The sequence below is a fragment of the Typopeltis vanoorti genome, chromosome 21, assembly GCF_054136105.1.
Source record: "Typopeltis vanoorti isolate ZY-2024b chromosome 21, IOZ_Tvanoo_1.0, whole genome shotgun sequence".
In the NCBI taxonomy this organism is placed as follows: domain Eukaryota; kingdom Metazoa; phylum Arthropoda; class Arachnida; order Uropygi; family Thelyphonidae; genus Typopeltis; species Typopeltis vanoorti.
The window spans coordinates 81105200-81124474 of NC_143569.1; the positions used below are offsets into that span (position 1 = coordinate 81105200).

General features: G+C 34.4%; 1 protein-coding gene across 1 annotated transcript in view; it reads left to right on the forward strand.

Moving 5' to 3' along the window:
• The window catches only part of LOC150095039 (regulator of G protein signaling 7-like), an 80419-nt gene extending 62235 nt beyond the window's left edge, over positions 1-18184 (forward strand). Inside the window, exons 14-15 of the mRNA XM_090411179.1 lie at positions 1-201; positions 17891-18184. Of these exons, the coding sequence (XP_090267305.1) occupies positions 1-201; positions 17891-18077 (388 nt within the window). The 3' untranslated portion in view covers positions 18078-18184. The remainder of the gene's footprint in view (positions 202-17890) is intronic.
• The last annotated feature ends 1091 nt before the right edge of the window (positions 18185-19275 follow it).

Below are 19275 nucleotides of genomic sequence, written 5' to 3' on the forward strand. Positions count from 1 at the left end.
ATTTTGCAACTTTGGCTCCACAAAGAAGAAAACATCGCCAGTGTCTAATAAACACAAAGGTCAATTTGTCGGTGGTATACTGGATCTTTCCCCGACTTCAATCAAGGACATTGCCAAGTGGCCATTTTCCGGTAAACATTCACACAGTACCAGTGATCTCCAAGATCTCGAAGCGCCTCCTAATCGAATAGCTTCTAGCACGTAAGCCTTGTAATGTATATCACTTATTTACGTTTAACGATGTTTAATGTTTCTAAACGAATTTTAACTCCAAAGTTTTATGAAATTGTCAAAATGTTTCATGACCGTTAAAGAGTTTTTCAAGTTTTTTCATAAACTTAAGTTTTCGCTTATACTTTCCAAATTAAAAGTTATATTTATAAATATATAAACGCCCGACCCTAGGAATTCTGTCGCCCCGTTCAATAGCATATTTTGCCGCCCCTTCCCTCTAAAAAAACTCTTTTAATGGCATTTTAAAAGCCATGATGTTAAGCTAGGCTTCAACATGTCTGATCATAAATTCTAAATAGTAGCATTAGCTAATGAAAATTCATGAGTTAATGAAAAATGACCATAAACTATACTTTTACAGAAAAAGATAGACAATTAACCCTTTACCGGTGGAATTTTGTTCTGAAAATATGCATCTGCATGGGTAATTAAATGAAGCAAAGACAAGTATACTCGTCAAACGCAGAGTCAATGCACCTGCTGTAAATTTTAATTAAATTATAACAAAGTGGCAATTATTAAAAGTTGGTTTATTTGAAAAAATCAATAATTTTATTGCTTCAAAATTCTTTAATATCACAAATGCTATCAACACAATCTAAAAATATTGTTTTTATAATGTATTACTATTAACTTACATGTACGTAATGCTCATCACATCATGTAGAATGAAGAACTGCTAAATCACAAACACGTAAGTATGATAAATATATTTTTTTTTTAGATTTTAGAACACGTGCCATGTCTTGGCAAAGTTAATTTACATTTTCACTGATAAAATGTAAACCTACTGTTTAAAACGAAAGTTTTCTTGCTTTTTCATTCGCAAAATCACAAATCAAGCCAGTGTAGACTAATTTCTGACCGATTTCATGTTCAATTGAAATCATGGCAAGATCATCCAATCGAGTTTCGGCCATTGTCGAACGTAAATAAGTTTTAATAAGCTTTGGTCTTGAAAAACTAAGCTCGCCGCTTGCAACTATTACCAGTAATGACAGTAATATTCTTAAGGCTACTGCAGGATTAGAAGCAAAGTTATTTTCAACTATATAACGTAGCACTTCAATTGCAGTGTATTTTCTGGTACTAAGTAGGAAACTACTCTCGATTAATCAAATAATTCAATGTCTCTATTTTCTTGATGCGTTAGGATACTTTCTGGATTTTACATTTGTTTAAAAGCTCCTCTGTCCCCTCAAATTTCAATTTAGGGATATTATACTATATAAAAACGAAAAATGTGAACTCTGGTATTCTAATTACCCAAATCTTTCATGGATAGAACTCGTTGCAACATCAAAAATAAGAAAGAAAAACTTAATTTTAAACTTAGTTTTGGGATCAGAAATACGCTCATCTCTTGCTTCATAATCATGTTATTTTTTCTGCCGACGCACTCTAGTACTTACGTTGCTTTCAATTTAGGATCAGCTTTTTCATTAATGTTGTAGCATCTACAAGAAACTTTTGAAATGATTCATTATTTCTGATATTCTCAAGAGAACATTTCTTAAAGTAGATATGGCAGTAGACAATTCCATTTATATGCTTTACAATAATTTACTAGCAACATTAATTACATTTAAAACATAGTGCCACATAACCAAACAAGATGAAAATTTTAGATCTCTGAGCTTAAGGGAAAGAGTTTCAGCTTCGTTTCTCGCCATTTTGTCCACTGACTCGTCATCAGCGATTTTTATCAAAGAATCATAAATTTCAATATAATATCTTAAAGGACGAACGGTTTCGTTTCTAGATTCCCATCGGGTGGCTTGGGAGTTAGCCTAATATGTTTTTTAATGATTCTCCAACGCAATGTTGATACTGAGAAAAACATACAATTTCTGAACTGTTTCAAAGAATGAAATCCATTCACTAGATGACATAGCAGCATCATTGACAGCTAAACTCCTGAATGCTTTCCATTCATGAATGATCCATTATCGTAACTCTGGCCACGCATGTTTGCGATAAGAATATTCATATTTGACAATTTTTAAAATAAATTCAGTTAAAACTGAGCATGTAGTTCTACAGGAATGAAACCAACAAAGTGCTCATGAATAATGATATCACCTGGATCCATATTGACAAATCTTACAATTATTGTTAATGGTTCAATATGACTTACGTCCTGAGGACAGTATAATATTTAGAAATTATTTTCTTTTTTATGGCCCCCAGAGAGGAGAGAAATCAATTCATTTTGAATGTTTTTTTTCCCAAGATAATGTTGGGCCGATCCACGAGATACTCTCAGTAAATATTCAGACACAGCATTATCGAATCTGGCAATTAATTCAACAAGCTTCAAAAAAATTGCCGTTATTATGAACATATAATTTATCAGATGTTCCCCAAAAGGGCAGACATTTTTGAGCTAAAAATTGAACAATGGCAATTACAAAACAGTGTCGGCCTCTGCATTAAACAATTTTTGTTGCGTTGAATCAATCGTCTGTTTTAATTTGCCTAGACGATAACTTAATTCACTTCTTATGGGCTCCAAGTGGTTTTTAGATTTTTCGTGTTCATTGAGATACAGATATAAATGCCCCCAATCGTTATATCCGTCAGCAATGAGTGGAATTTTATTACTGGAAAACAACTTACAACAGAAACAAAATATTTTTTTTTCTTTAGACTACACTAACCATGACCGATTAATATGTTCTCTGTAGCTTAGTTCCCTGGTGTAATAATTTAATGAAATTTTCCGACAATTAGAGCTCCACGGATAAATGAAATCACTTTTTGGTCTGCTGGCGGATCTTTCATTATGATTTCCAGTCTTTCGGCTTCACTTAAAGAGGGATTCCATCTTGTTGGATCTTGTTCATCACTTAATTTTTTTTGAAGAGGAAGATGTTAAATCAGTTTTTGGCCTCATTGTTACTAATATCGATATTACTGGGATCACAATTAGAAGTACTTGCCATGAGCTCAGAATTTTTGATTTCGGTCCTATCGCTTATTTTCTCTTGTACTACATTAGCTGTTTCATTTTTTAGATATTTATGCAAAGCCCCCGCTTTGTTTCTGAATGTCGCGTTCTTTTTCCGATTTTCGTTTGCGATATTCTGCACCTGATAGTTTTTTTTCTTTTATCAGATGTTAGAATGTTAAAATTATTTTAAAAGCAAATCCTAATACCTGTATTATCCAAAAATGCATTATTAACAATCACTGCACAACTGTATTTATGTATTTTGATTCTATTTCTTTAATTGGGGTACTCAACCAATTATCGCATTATGATCGTTTGGTCTCATTGGTTAAATGAGATTTATCCTCAGATCAAGGTCAATTCACGACCAACAATGGAATCGTAAATAAATGCAAGAAAGATAGGTGTTCTGCTATTGTCACGTCGACTGATATTAAGACTGAACAGTGCAATATTAAACGCAACATAATAGTACATTATTTTAAATGATTTTTATGTTAATATTTAATTTTATTTTATTTTAAATGATTTTTAAAAAATATACAGCACAATGAAGTTATATTATATAAAGATTTAATTAACGACATCCTGAAGTCTGGTTCCAACAGAGAAGGAATAAATGACTTTATGATTTATTTTTCGTATAGTTTAGGACACTTTTGTCGCCCCATGCAAATGCACGTGTTGCACCGTCGGTAGAGCCAGCCTGTATATAAATATAAAAATTATTCGTGTACTTACTTCGCATGGCAATTGCTTTCTTTAACGCAAGATGTACGAGAGAAAAGTTTTTTTAAACTGAAAATACTTTTTTTCAGTTCAAAAAAACTTTTTTTTTTCCTAAAAAAAAAACTATGAGTATGGTTTCCATCTTCAAAAGATAAACGGTCTTCTCTAACTCTCCATGGTTTCTACAAGTTCCTTCTGTTATTTTTCTTTCTTTGGACAAACTGGACACTGCAAAAAGAGAATACAAGAACATCAATCTTATATTAATTTGAGAAATCTGGCTTGGCATCAGATACAGACCACAGCATCCTATGGTATGAAACATGTTTACTCCATTGGTGTCAGTATAAATTTGAAAGCTCGTTTAAAGAAAGTACTGAAGCTTTACTTCACCGTCTAAATTTAAATCGGAATGACAGCCTATCTAAAATATGGGAATCTTATTTCAATCACACATCAATAATTTTTCAATAGCTAATGAACTATGAATACTGCAATATTTCCTGTTATACCATTGCATTGATTTATGCATGACATCACACGGCTGTTACCATCACCACTGATGGTGGTAACAGCAGTGTTTTTTGTTTTAATTGAAGAAACCTCTCATGGCACATAACATTAAAAACTCGGGTGAGTAAAGTTATGAACAATAATGACCTGACCAGAGATTTGTATAATGATAAAACTTACTTTCCTTTACCTTTGGTAGTTAACTTACTAATTGCTAAACTTAAAATTCCCTGTCAACCAAAATGCCCAAATAATTTATTCACTGACTCTTTCTAGTCTCTCCATCCAACTTATATCTTATTACCAGATCACATATACTTGCAGTTATCTATACTGAGTGGCGGCTCGTGGCTTGAAATCGTGGGGGTGCACAACTTTCGAAGTATACATACTATAAGTACAGGGGTGCTTAGGGGTCTAAGTTGTATAACTGAGAGGAGACCTCCACATAGCCTTTAAAGGAATGCGGAGAACCGACCAGGTCTTCTGACCTAATGTCCAATCCTCACCTTTGGGTATCTACTTGGATACTGAACGAACGAGGATGGGCTGGCAATGGGATTTAGCCAAACAAATTGTATTCTTATTGGTTAAACCAATATAAAAAATGATGGTACAACATGACAAAATTTCATGCCGGCTGGAGCGTCGCCCGGTTAAACAAGTCCCCCATTGTTTTCGCCAGGGAACCAGGGCGAACAACGAAAAGTCAGCAACTGGAACAAATCTGAAAACACACTCCCAACTCAACATCAGAGTTAAAGATCGGTATACTATCAACATAAGAAGCCTAAATGGCAAAGAAATGGAGCTAGCTGAAGAATTACATAAGTACCAGATAGACATAATAGGGGTGACTGAAACAAAAAAGACAAAAACTGGTGAGCTCTTTCTGAGCAATAAATACAAAATGTTATATTCAGGCAATGACAATCAAGGAAAAGGAGTAGCCATAGTATTCAACACAAAATACGAGGCTAATCTTCCTGAATGGCAGTCAGTCTCAAGTAGAGAAATGTGGGCAAATATGAGAATGGGGAACTAGATAATGAGACTTATTTGTGCCTGTTGTCCCACAGAAGGTTCTACTAAGGTAGAAGTGGAGGAATTTTTTGAGGCTTTAGAAAAAGCATTTGACACAATGAAAAAGGAAAAGTTGGTCCTTGTTGTGGATCTAAATAGCAGAGTAGGAAGATTGTCAGATATACAAAAATGTTTGGGAAAATTTGGAGAAAAGAGCAAAGCTAATAATAATGGCAAATATCTGTTGGATTTCTGCTCAAGACATGGACTGGTTATTACTAACACCATGTTCCAAATAAAAATGTGCAGAAATTCACATGGAGAGAAGCAAGGAATAAGAAAGGTCTCATTGACTATGTTATTGTTGATAGTGGTGTTTTCTCTCTGGTGCAGGACACCAGAGTGTAGAGAGGATTTGAAATTGGAAGTGATTACTATTTAGTCTTGAGCAGGATAAAATTGAATTTCACATTGAAAAGAATAACATGTAAGAAAGTTTTAAAGCGAATAAAGTTGAGCAGCTCTCAGATGTGAACTGTAGACTAAAATACACAAAGATTATTGAAGAAAACATGAAAGATTTAGAACAGCAATCAAACCCTTGAGATTGAGTGGCAAGCCTTGAAGAAAGCCCTGATTGATTCAGCTAGAGAGGCATGTGGTGAAGTTGTCTGCAAGGATAGTAAAATTAGAACTCCATGGTGGACACAGGAAATTAAAGAGGCAGTGAAGGAAAAGAAGGAAGCATATCAAAATTCCTGGCAAACAAGTCAGCTTGTGCTCTTAGAGAATACAGAGACAAATGCAAGACTGCTAAACACTGTGTAAAACTAGCTAAACAAAATTATGGGAGGACTTTGGCAAGAATATAGAAAATAAATATCAAGAAGGTGGCAGGAGTAGATGATATTCGACCAGAAATACTTAAGTATGGTGGTATAAGTCTTACAGTGGCTGCACTGCATAGTTTAGAAAGCCTGGACAGAGGGACGAATTCCCGATGATTGGAGTAGAGCTCTCATAGTACCCATATATAAAAAGGGAAATAAAACTGAATGTGAGAATTACAGAGGGTATTTCCCTTCTGAGTGTTCCTGGTAAGATCTATGCAAGTATACTTGAGATATGGTTGAGAAGAATTGTGGAAGAAAAGCTTGGTGAAGAAAAGCTGGATTCAGGCCAAATAGAGGCTGTCAGGATCAGAGCTTCACTTTACGACAAATAGTGGAGAAAGCATTGGATTATAACAAAGATCTGTTTTTAAGTTTTGTCGATTTGGAAAGGCATATGACAAGGTGCCAAGAGAGAAGCTATTCAATACGCTACAGCTATATGGTATCAATGGGGCTTTATATCAAACAATACTTAGTCTTTATTTGAGTTGTAAGTCAGTAGTTAGAATTGAAGGAAGTACAGGAAGATGGTTTAATGTTAAATCCGGTGTGAGACAAGGATGTACATTATCCCCTCTGTTATTCATTATCTATATGGATCACATTATGAAGGAAAGTGGTATTGAACATGATATCAAAATTGGAGATGTTAACGTCAGCTCTTTATGCGGATGATGTTATACTTCTAAATAAATCCGCTACAAGTCTGCAAGATTCTCTGAGTAAATTGAATAGCTGCTGTAATAGATATGATATGAAGGTCAGCAATAAAAAGACAAAGACAATGAAAATATGCAGAATCATTGAAAATGTCAACTGTGATGGGAATGGAGAACCTGTGGAACAAGTAAAACATTTCAGCTACTTAGGCACGATTTTTAGTGAAGATGGTAAATTAAATATTGAAATAGACAACAGAATCAGCAAAGCTGGTATGGTGGGAAGTCAATTGAATAAATTCATATGGAATAAGAGAGAAATTAGTCGGAACACTAAATTAGCTATACAAGGCAGTGTTCAAACCAGTTTTAACTTATGGATCTGAGAGCTGGGTCAGAAGTAAAACACTTGACCAAAGACTAGAGACTGCACATATGAGAGTCCTGAGAAAGATTATAGGCGTGAACAGATGGCATCAATGGCAATATATTAAAAACGAGGATATTAGGAAAGAACTTGACATTGTCAGCATCCAGGAATGTGTTAGCAGAGCTAATCTCAGGTGGTATGGTCATTTAAACAGAATGGGCGAAGAAAGAATAGCAAAACAAGTGTTTCTGCCAGGTTGGCAGAAAATCGACCCAGAGGAAGACCAAGATATAAGTGGATTGATACGGTACAAAGTGCCTTAGACGATAGAAATATAAGATCTGATAATGTTGGAGTCTTGACAAGCAACAGACTGATTTGGAGGAAAATTGTAGATAGGAAGATAGTAATGATGTAATTTTTTTCATGTAGTACTATCATATCCTGTACACCCCTTGAGGGTACATGGCAGGAATTTGATGATGACTATAAGTACAGTGTATACGTGTTTGGATAAAATATCAAAATTATGGTAAAAATTAAAAAAAAATTAAACATGAAAAAATATTATCGATAAAATTTAGTTTATCGATAACAATTCAGTATATAATATAATGATAATAATAAAGTTTAGTATAATTCAAAATTACCTAAAAATAAAATCCATTATCATGACCCCAATAATGTTCTAAAATAAAAAACTATAACATATGCTATGTTGTTAATTGTAATGTCGAAATATTGCAAGAGACGGAGTAAACACGATAAGCACTACGAACACTCCTCTACTACACTACTGGCGCAAACTGCGCGACGGACAGTGCCGCATTACGCTAATAGCTTGCATCTCACTATGACGTGCATATGCTTGCGCGTGTAGCAATATGACACTGTCTTAAACACAGTGCTGCTAGCGTCCTTCGCCTTCCTAAGTGCTACAATATGGATTTTTATTATTTTTTTTATACAAAGTAAGAGAATTGTATAGGATTGTTGATGATAAAATTAAATATTACAAGCAAATATAAATAAAATTCCCATATTATTAGATTATCCTGTAAAAGCTTGTTTTCCAAGCGTCTGTTGTTGCTTGCAATTATGGCCAAAGCTACTACGATTATGAGGCCAGTCTTCCTCTTTCACTACGTGTTATTCCTGCTTCCTATGCAGGTTCCACGTGTTACTTAGATGCAATGACCACTCCCAACCGACCTGTTGCCTAGTCTGCCGCTGGGGGAATATATTTTTGATGAAAAAAAATCCTACTGCCCGCGCCCAAGACCGGCTAACTTGGCTATGCCTGAGGAAGATCCTCAAGTTCCTCACATCTTCGACGAGAATCGAACCTGGGACACTCCTTCCCCAGGCATATGGTTGCAAAGCGCAAAGTCACTAGGCTAACCGTGCAGACATTATGAGGCCAGTCTATTATGTCTTAATTGTGTGATTGCAATTAACATTCTGATTGGTTTGCATGTTCTGTGAGATGAAGACTTCCACCTCTATATGAGATGAGCTAACTCACTTTCAGTTGAAAAGCCATTATATTCTTCAAATCTTACATAGGATTTGAACCAGGTCCTTCTACCTACAAAGCATTGTGGTTTTGACTGAGCTACAGTGACTCCTTCTGAAAAACTTAATACTCTGCACAGTTTAATATTACAAAAGTGAGAAATTTTAGTCTTAATATCTGAAACTAAATCATTTCATGAATATATTTAACAACAAATACCATGACAGCAAACTCTGGAGTACCAGCTCCAAACCACCTGGTTCTCAGAGGACTTTTTTCTAAACACTACTTAACTGTCGTGTATTTTTCTTATGCAGTCTCACCCGTAAGTTTCTAAAACAATAGCACATTTAGTATCGTGAACGGGATTTGGATTAAATAATCTGGAAATTGGAAAAAATAATTTAATAACCTTCTCTAGAGAAAAGATAGAACTTGTTCAAACCACTTCAGGCCTCTAATAAGCAGTGATTGTCTTGCAGGGGAATGAAGTTCATCTGCCACCTAAAGACATCCACAAACATCTATGCCATGGCAGACTTTGCACTTAAATATATTTACTCAAATATATTTATGTTTCCAAGAGCCTGTTGTTCAGAAAGTATAAAGTAGAGAATCATCTACTCAGCAAACCCAATCACCAGTACCTGTCTGTCGTATTTTAATCAGCAAGTTTTTATGTGGAATGCTGTTCAAAGCTTTGTTGAAATTCAAAAAATTTCAATCATAGTCATTAACTTAATGTATTACCCTCCTTTTTTTATAAAAAAGTTATCAGTCTCCCTTTAACATGACCAAACTATGATGTACTCAAGCGATCTCTATCTGAGATGCAATTCCTAATTCATTTTTCGAATCCTCTGTCTATAACACTATGTCTTACTCGTCCATAATTCTTAGCTTTGTGTTGTGAGCTACCCTTATGAACTGAAACAACTCTTGGAAATATAGGTATTATTCTTACTCTCAGCAATTCATTGAAGATTATCAAAAGTTGACTGATTAACTCGCATAACTGCTTCATGTTGAAGAGGATATATTATACCTACCTGCAACTTTATCAATTGACAAGTCATTCAACATATCAACAATTGTTTTTCCCCTACATTACATCATCAGAAAAATTTTGCCACAATTAATATTTTCTCTTCTAAACTAACCAGTTTTTGCATATACCCCTGCAGCCTACTTATTAATTCTTCTACAACTTCAGATAAGTCATTCAAAACTGTTCTAGGGAGCTGGTTTGTGGTTAATTTATTTCCTCTTATCCTTACCCTTTTTTTAAAAAAAAAATATATATATATATATATCAATAAAAACTTTTCAGATTAATCTGAGCATTCATAGTTAGGTGTAAATGAAATTTTGTTTACATAGTTAATGCTAGTTGTTGTTTATATTCTGTTATACTAAATTAGCTGATTTATCAGATCTCTTTCCATCTCTTTCCACAGCCTTTGCTTACAACCGCGTATTCTGAAGGAATGTGCCAGAGAGTTGACACCTGCCATGACATATTTTTTTAATACGAGTCTTGCACTTGGTCAAGTTCCTAAGGAGTGGAAGGAGGGCAAGACTGTGCCACTTCATAAAGGAGGTGATCGAACTCAAGCATCAAACTATAGGCCTATCTGTGTGTGTCAGGTGTTGTGGTTAAGTTGTTAGAGAAGCTTGTGAGAACTAGGATCCAGAGTTGGGTTGACAACAATGGGATAATCTTTGATGGACAGCATGGATTTGCTAAAGGGAGGTCATGTTTTAGTAATCTACTTACTTATTACGATAAAGTGACTGCTTCCTTGGACAGAGGAGAAAGATACACAGTAATATACTTGGATTTTGCAAAAGCTTTTGATAGAGTACCTCATGATAAGTTGACAGTCAAACTAGAGCAGATGGGGTTGGATATTAGATTAGTGCATTGGATTGGAGACTAGCTATCTAATAGGTATCAACAAGTTGTGTATGGGGGTGCAATATCCAGGAAAAGGAAAGTCACTAGTGGAGTGCCTCAGGGGTCTGTTTTAGGGCCATTACTATTTAACTTGTATATTAATGATATTGGCGAAGATTTGGATGGAGATACTCAGTTGTTTGCAGATGATGCAAAGTTGGGACGAACCATAAAGAGTAGTGAAGATGTTGTGGCCTTGCAAGAAGACTTGAATAAATTGAGTGATTGGGCAAGCAAATGGGGATGTGAGTTCAATGTTGCAAAATGTAAGGTTTTAAAATTTGGAAAACAAAGATGGGATGCAGAATTTATGCTTGGTGAGAATGTATTGTTGGAAGGAGAGGAAATAAGAGATCTGGGGGTGATAGTGGATAAGGATCTAAAATTTAGGGGACACATCGCCAAAATTATGAAGACAACACAAAGACTTCTGGGAATGATGCGGAGGACACTGACGTGTAGAAGTAGGGAGATTCTTGTTCCATTGTATAAGGATTTGATTAGGCCACACATGGACTATTGTGCCCAGATTTGGTCACCTGGTTTTCAGAAGGATGAAGAGAAGTTGGAAAGGGTCCAAAGGCGACTGACTAAGGTAATTTCTGGCCTCTGGAATGTCGAGTATGAGGAAAGATTGAAAAGATGTAATTTGCAGAGTCTAGTGGAGAGAAGGAAGAGGGGAGATATGATAGAGACCTACAAGTTGGTAAGGGGTTGTTATAGGATCAATGGTGGAGAAGTTCTACAGAGAATAGTGATGACCTCTGGTTTCCAGGGAGAACCAGAGGTCATCCCTGGAAACTGTATAAAGAGGGTGTGAGAGGCAGGTTTTTTCCGTGCAGAGTTGTGAGTGATTGGAATGCCTTGCCTGAGAGTGTGGTGTGTGCAAAGAGTTTGAATGTGTTTAAGACACAGTATGATGAGAGGTGTGTGAGATAAAAGGACCTCCTAGATGAGTCTTTGACTCCATGAGGTCTTGTTTAATAATAATAACTATGTACGTGTTTTAACAGCTGCATATTCATCTAGTTGTCTCCAGATTTATTATGAGATTTACTTCTTGATATAAACTTTGATAAATTATGCAAGTTATTCTCCTCTGTTATCTATTTGTCATTAGTATCATTTCCATTAAATGTCTCTGCTGAATACATCTAGCTCTTTTAACATACTCTCAAAGTTAGCGCTCTTAACACTTTATCCTTGATGCTTGCTAAGTATGACTTCTGTTGGTATTAATTTCCTTTTCAAGGTCAAATGAACACTTGGCACAAGGGTTTTAAATAATTAAAACAGACTACTAATCACTCTGATGTTACAGTAATCATTCATTATCCGATCACAGCAGGAAAATAGTTTGCTAGTCTTATAAACTGAAGGTACAATCACCTGGTGCTGTACTAGAATTAATATACAGACACCAATTCAAGGATTGGATGGTTGAAAATTCTTTCTTTCTTTCAACATCATTCTTTCTTTTCCTAATGAAAAAATCATTAACAGATACTCGCAGGTGGGTATCAACAGCACTTCTTGTTCCTGTTTCCCTCAAGTATTATGATCAGACCAGCTGATCAGCAAAAAATTTACAGGATAAATACACAGCCTACATCAGATTAAATGAAGAATTCCAATTTAATTAAATGCATGCTCAACTAGCAACAGCTGATCCTCCTCCACTGGATTTTATTGAAATTCAGCCATTTCATCAAGAAATTCTTTATGCCCTTCTTTATTGGCTAAACTTAAATGAAAACAATTCAGTGTCCATCTCTCAGTTCTGGAAAGATGTAGAAAGGAATAAGAACTTTTAAATAGTTAAAATATTGCATTTTTTACCTTGTAGATGTCATTCCATTCTTAATTTTCCCAGCACTGTTAGAATATTGTAACAGTGTTTTGCTACAGTATTTGCTATTTTAGTAGCATTCCTTTTGTTCTTATAACAGGTACTAAAGATGGTAAATCTTACTTTCACTGATTTATCAACCAAGTTTGTGCCATCTTAATTTTTAATTTTCAATGATGCATATGAATGTCTAATAAGGTAGCAGTTTCCATGATATTTCCAATGCAATCATAAAACTGCTGCATTTGACACATACTATCATACCACACTCAAAGGCACATAAATTACACTTTTAGCTAGTCACACTAAATTGTACATCCTATTCACCGACATCATTCCTAGATCTCTGTCTACTTACCTTTACAGCCTTTGTCAGACATATAACAGTCTTTCTGATCAAGCAGTGAATTCCATCAGTGAGAGATTGGTTATTATATTGGGGAGGGTCTTCAGATTAGCCTCAAGTTACATTTGCTCATCAGACACTTTCCTACTCAATATATTTTATGGACTTTAAATCGGGATTCCCAAAATTGCTACGATCAAGGTTCTCAATATTCTCAGTTTCTGTAAATTGGTCCTACCTTAGCCAACCCCTTGGATCTTGATCTTTCAGACTTAGTAAATCAGTGCACCTGAATGCATTCAAGCATTTCAAAGGTCTGCTGTTACATCCTAATATTCTTGATTGAATTTAGCTCTATGTTCTCAGGCTCAGTATAAACCTCTGAAATAAAACCTTTTATTTCAGATAAGAAATTTTTCTTATCTGAAAGAAATTAACCTATATTTTTCCAATCTAGGTTTTCAATTTTCAACACAACTGCAGAAGTACTATCATGAATGACATTTAATAAATACCAAAATAAGAAATTTGTATTGAATATGATATCAAAATAATGAGAAAATGGTGCACCAGAAAAATAATGGTTTATGCATGCCAAAAACTGATTATTGCATTAACACTAATTAACTCAAAAACAGAAAGAAGAAAGCTTTGAAGATGTTACAGGTTTAAAAATTGTTAAATACCATACCTTAAATGTAAGATGGATTTTTATTTTTTTTTTATAATAATGTGGAAACCTACTTTTAAAACTAATGTAACATTATTATATTTCTTTGTCTTTTGCTACTTGGATAAGATGGATAGAATAATTAATGAGCATTCCCATTTCCTAAAAATTAGAATTTAGAAAGATTATATATGAGTTAAAATTTAATTGACTTTAAATTTTAACTCATATATAATCATATATAAACCAATATTAACTTTTGGTTAATTGACATTAAATCATTGTTTATATTGAATAATATTGAAATTAATATATTTGAACAAGTTTTTTTTTTTCTTATGTATGAAGTAAGATGTCTATAATCAATCTAAAAGCATTGAGAAATAGGACCAAATAGACTTAATTTCCAACATTACTAAACCTAGCAACTGAATTAAAGATAGAAGTCTTTAAAATTGAAGAGTATATAAGAACAAGACAAGGAAGGACAAATCTTGATGCAATATCAACCACAACTAAATTATATCAACTTTCATCATGTCCTCCTGTAAAGACGGGAAGATATGATGAAACATGATTTCATGAAGAAAATCTGGTTGACAAGCCAGATTTTCTTCACCAAAAATTGACGCATTAATATATTTCATGACTTAAGATTGTACAGATATACACAGGCAGCCCTCAGTTTATGCCTCAGTTCCGTTCCTGAAAAATTGGGCGTAAACCGAATCAGCATAAAACGAACCCAATTTTAATGGGAAGTATGAAGTTATGTTCCGTGCAGTCAAAAAATATGCACATGAAGTATGTGTAACATTATTATATTTAAAGCTTTGATAATACATACATATATATTTGTTAAAATAAAATTATTAATAACAAAAACAAAACAAAAGTATATATAAAAAATATGAAACTTCGAAAAGATATTACATATTTCTATGTTGAAGTTCCTAGTTTCGGATCACCTGCATTTTTTTTAAAAATAGTATCCAGTGTTAACTGCCTAGATTTTCTTTTTCTTTCTTTAAGGAGTTCAGTGTAAGGTCGAATAGATGCGATTACACTTCTTTTTACGCTCGCACTCTGTTCCCAATCTTGGTCCATTTCACAGAGTTCATCAGCCAATGTCTCTATGCTTGCAAGGATACGCTGTAAATCGGCCATTTTCATATCTATCTCTGAGAGGACCTTCTTCGTTTTCTTTCTCCTCCTTTGAATGTTGACTTAATTTTTCAGCTAATTCTTTTAAGTCTTCATTGGAAAGAGATTTATCATGGCTCTCTAAGACTTCTGTCACATCTTCAGCTGTAATATCGTACAATCCCACCTCTCACGCAAGCTTGGTAACACCTTCAATAACATTCTCCTCTTGCTCTAATTCCTTTGCTGACATGTCGTTCCAAGCTGCCTCGATGTTGTTAATGCCCTTCAAAATATCGAATTACCACCAATAGTCTTTAATAGTTTTTCCTGAAGTGTCCAAGACTCTTACCATTTCCATAAATGTTATACGGAGGTAATTGGCTTTGAAGATTGATATAATCCCCTGATCCATCAGTTGCAAAAGCGATGTTGTGTTTGGGGGGCATGTAAACAACCTTGACACCCAATGTTGTTCTTACTTCAGCAAGGTTTTGAGGATGTCCAGGGGCATTATCCAAGAGAAGCAATGCCTTGGCTGGCAAATCATTTTCTTTACAGAAGCGAAGCATGGTAGGACAAAAATAATTTGTGTACCAATCTATAAAAACGTCTTGTGTAACCCAAGCTTTCTTGTTTCATTTCCAATAGACTGGCAGCATGGCTTTTAGACCCTTGAAGGCGCGTAGTGTCTGTGAATGGTACACCAACATTGGTTTAAGCTTCAAAGTTCCAGAGACATTTGCACCCAATGAAAGCGTAAGTCTATCTTTTGCAGCTTTAAAACCTGGAATGGAACGTTCTTCACGGGAAATGAAGGTGCGTGATGGCAATTTTTTCCAGCAAAGCCCAGTCTCATCAATATTAAAAATGAGATCAGGAGGATAACTTCCTTGTTCCACAGTCTTGAAATTCTTTAGGAAAAGCAGCCGCTGCCACATCTGCACTTGACTTGCTGCTTCACCACATAATTTGACACTCAAATTATGTGGTGATCATAATAAGATCCTCAAAAATTATTTTTGCTTTCTCAGTTATAACAGCCTGTGTCAGAGGAATGTTTTTCTGATTCAAGTCATCCACCCATAATGATGATAATTTTTCCATTTTTTCATGAAGTTTACCCCTGCTATAACGTACGTTTTGCATTTAGTGCTTCCATAGATTGTTGCGCAGACTGTTTTATTCTATCTGCATTTTTCATAATTGTAGTAACAGTTGATGGAGGTAAGTTCATACTTCTACAGACATTAGCATGTGTCTGCCCATCTTCCATTCTTCGAATCACCTCCATCTTCTTTTCAAGTGTGATTGATTTCTGCACCTTCTTAACACCAAGTTCTGTTAATTTTTCTGCACTTCTATTATCAGACATGGTATGTAATTACGTACTTTATCAATTTAAATACGTATGTACATAAAAAAAGTTAAATAGAACAATTAGGTAGATTCAACATTAAAACTAGGTTTGATACATATACGTCGTAGTAGCTCAGTAAACACTCGAGTGCCTGCTAGTGTCGTTTCTCAGTCAACCACACTACAGTAAGAAAGCACACGCAGGCATTCAACATTATTGTGAATCGTGGTAAATTGAACCAGTGTAAACCGAGGGCTGCCTGTGTCTGTGTGTGTGTGTGTATTTATAAAACTAAATTTAACTGACTAGAACCCGAGAAAGTATGACAAAAACCTTTAATACATCACAACTAGTTTCATCGGTGCTCCGACTTCTTCAGGTGAGAAATAAAAACATAAGATATAAAATAACACGGTAAAAAATGAACTTTACAGCTTAATAAAAAGCAGAATAATAACAGTCATATTTGAATAGGTGACCGCGTGCTACCGTTGGCATGAGTAGAATGTGTGCGACAGCTAATTTTTGAGCGCCAGTACACATTTTTTAGCTGTTGCACACATTCTACTCATGCCAACGGTAGCACGCGGTCACCTATTCAAATATGACTGTTATTATTCTGCTTTTTATTAAGCTGTAAAGTTCATTTTTTACCGTGTTATTTTATATCTTATGTTTTTATTTCTCACCTGAAGAAGTCGGAGCACCGATGAAACTAGTTGTGATGTACTGAAGGTTTTTGTCATACTTTCTCGGGTTCTAGTCAGTTAAATTTAGTTTTATAAATGTATACATCCCGAGTAAATCCTAATTTCAACAATATATATATATACTGTAGATAGATAGATAGATAGATAGATAGATAGATAGATAGATAGATAGATAGATATAACTAATGTATAAATAGTAATACATAATTTCCGATAACCTAATTTATATCATTTAAAATTATAGAAATTTTGGTGTAGTGGAGAGGCTTATTTTTTTGGTGCACATAATTTCTCATCTCATAACTGGCACTGTTTTTGAAGATGCAAGCAGTTTACTGAAATCGCTAATTGGACATCATCTTAGGACTCATTTTCACAAAGTTGACATGCTATTTGGAAAAGGTTGATCTAAAGGGCTGGAAAGAGTAATATTTAACAGAAGGAGAAACCCACCCATTGGAGGGGGGGGGGAATATTTTGATAAGAATCCTTTAATATGGTCACCATCCAAACATCTCACATTATGTTGATCTGTGGTCTGACATTTAAAGTAAAGGATTGAATAAACTTGCTTGCAAACCTTCTTGTTTTACATGTTCTATATCCCCACATTATAAAACACTGGCGTTATTGTGAATTGTGAAACTGGTATCAAGGGAACCATTTTTTAAAAAAAAAAAGTGATATAACAGTCCCCTTCAAATGCCCACGAAACAGTTCTGTTACTGAAAAAAAGGTAAAAGCTGGCTCTTGAACAATTTTAGCCTATAATATCTTAAAACTTTTCTTTTCTCCATAATATCTTTAGTATCTTTGTCTTGAAATCTCAACAATTTGAAGTACATGACCTTAATAAGATGTATGCTCATAAATGGATTTTGTACATTGATAATATGAAATATACATTTATAAACATATTTTATTAAAACTACTAAAAATTAACTTTCTCTCTTCTTCTATAAAAGATTATCCTCACCCTCTGGTTCTCGTGAAAGAATGAATGAGACAAACCGAACTACACTTCAAGTTCCAAGATGGAACCATAGAGGGAGTGATAGTGCTGTTTCTTATGAAGAAGCCAGCTTTGGACTTTCTCTACCTGTTCCATGTCCACATAGAAATCTTGTTGCACCATGGGAAACAGAAACTTGACTATAAAGGGAAAAAAATGCTTGCAACAGGAAAGAAGATATTACAACAATCAATCAAAAACTCGATCAGGTGCAGACATTAGGAAGCTGTATTCACTTAATGATTGGTGTTGGAAATGTAATATTTGTAGCTACTGGTGCACCATTCAGTGATGAAATAGCTATTTTCTTTTAAAAATTCTGTATCATAAGTTCGTTTCAATAGTATTTAGTTGCATTACCTATATTAGGTTTATTAGAACTTAATAAAATGTGATAATACAGTTGAGTATTTGCTCATAAAAAAGTGCTAATTAACTGGTATCAAGGGAACCATTAATACTCCGAGAATGTGACAATCATGATTTAAAGAAAAAACTATTTTGACTCGATATTCACAAGTAGCCATTAATTTTCATCTTTAGAATCCAAAAAAAAATCAAATATGGAAAACTAGAAATGATTATATATTTTCCCTTGGTGCCTGCTGATTGGCATTACCAGATGTTTTAGCAAAACCTTGGAGCATAGCTCTGGTAGTGCTGCCGCTGTTCATAGTTTAGTTTCATATTTTTAGTTGATTGAGGAATGTTTATACATGTGTAGGTCAATATATAATATCTGTGTATAATTGTGCAGTGTATGATATTTAGACTGTATCAATATGTATGGCTAATGGTGATACAATTTCTGCATTTTTAAACTTTAAATTACTCATATAGCATTTGCACATTTTATTTGCAATGAGGTATTAAATACATGCAGTTTACTAGTGTTAAAAGGTTTGTCTGCAATGGATGGTATTCATTGTTACTATAAAAAGCAAAAATAATGGTATGTTCCTCTAATTTCATCCAGGACCACATTTCTTTTTATGTGAATTCCATTCAGGAAAAGGTATAAACCTATAAGTACACTAGTTGTATGTATGAGGGAGTAGGAGGGGGTAGGAATAAGGGTTACATAATCCAGAAACCCTGCTGTAGACAAAGTTTGAAACGTTTTTTTTCAAGGCATTTAATGGTTTGGCATTTACAATTTACAAAATGTCTAGCTGAATATTATGCAAATTACAGCAATATCTGCTAAGACTGTTAATTGTTATGAATTATGCTTCTTCATTTGAATGATAGTTTCCGAATTAAAATTGTCCTTGACCAATAAATCTTATACCACATATGCCAATATACAAGGCAACTGGCTGTGCAAGACAACTTGCA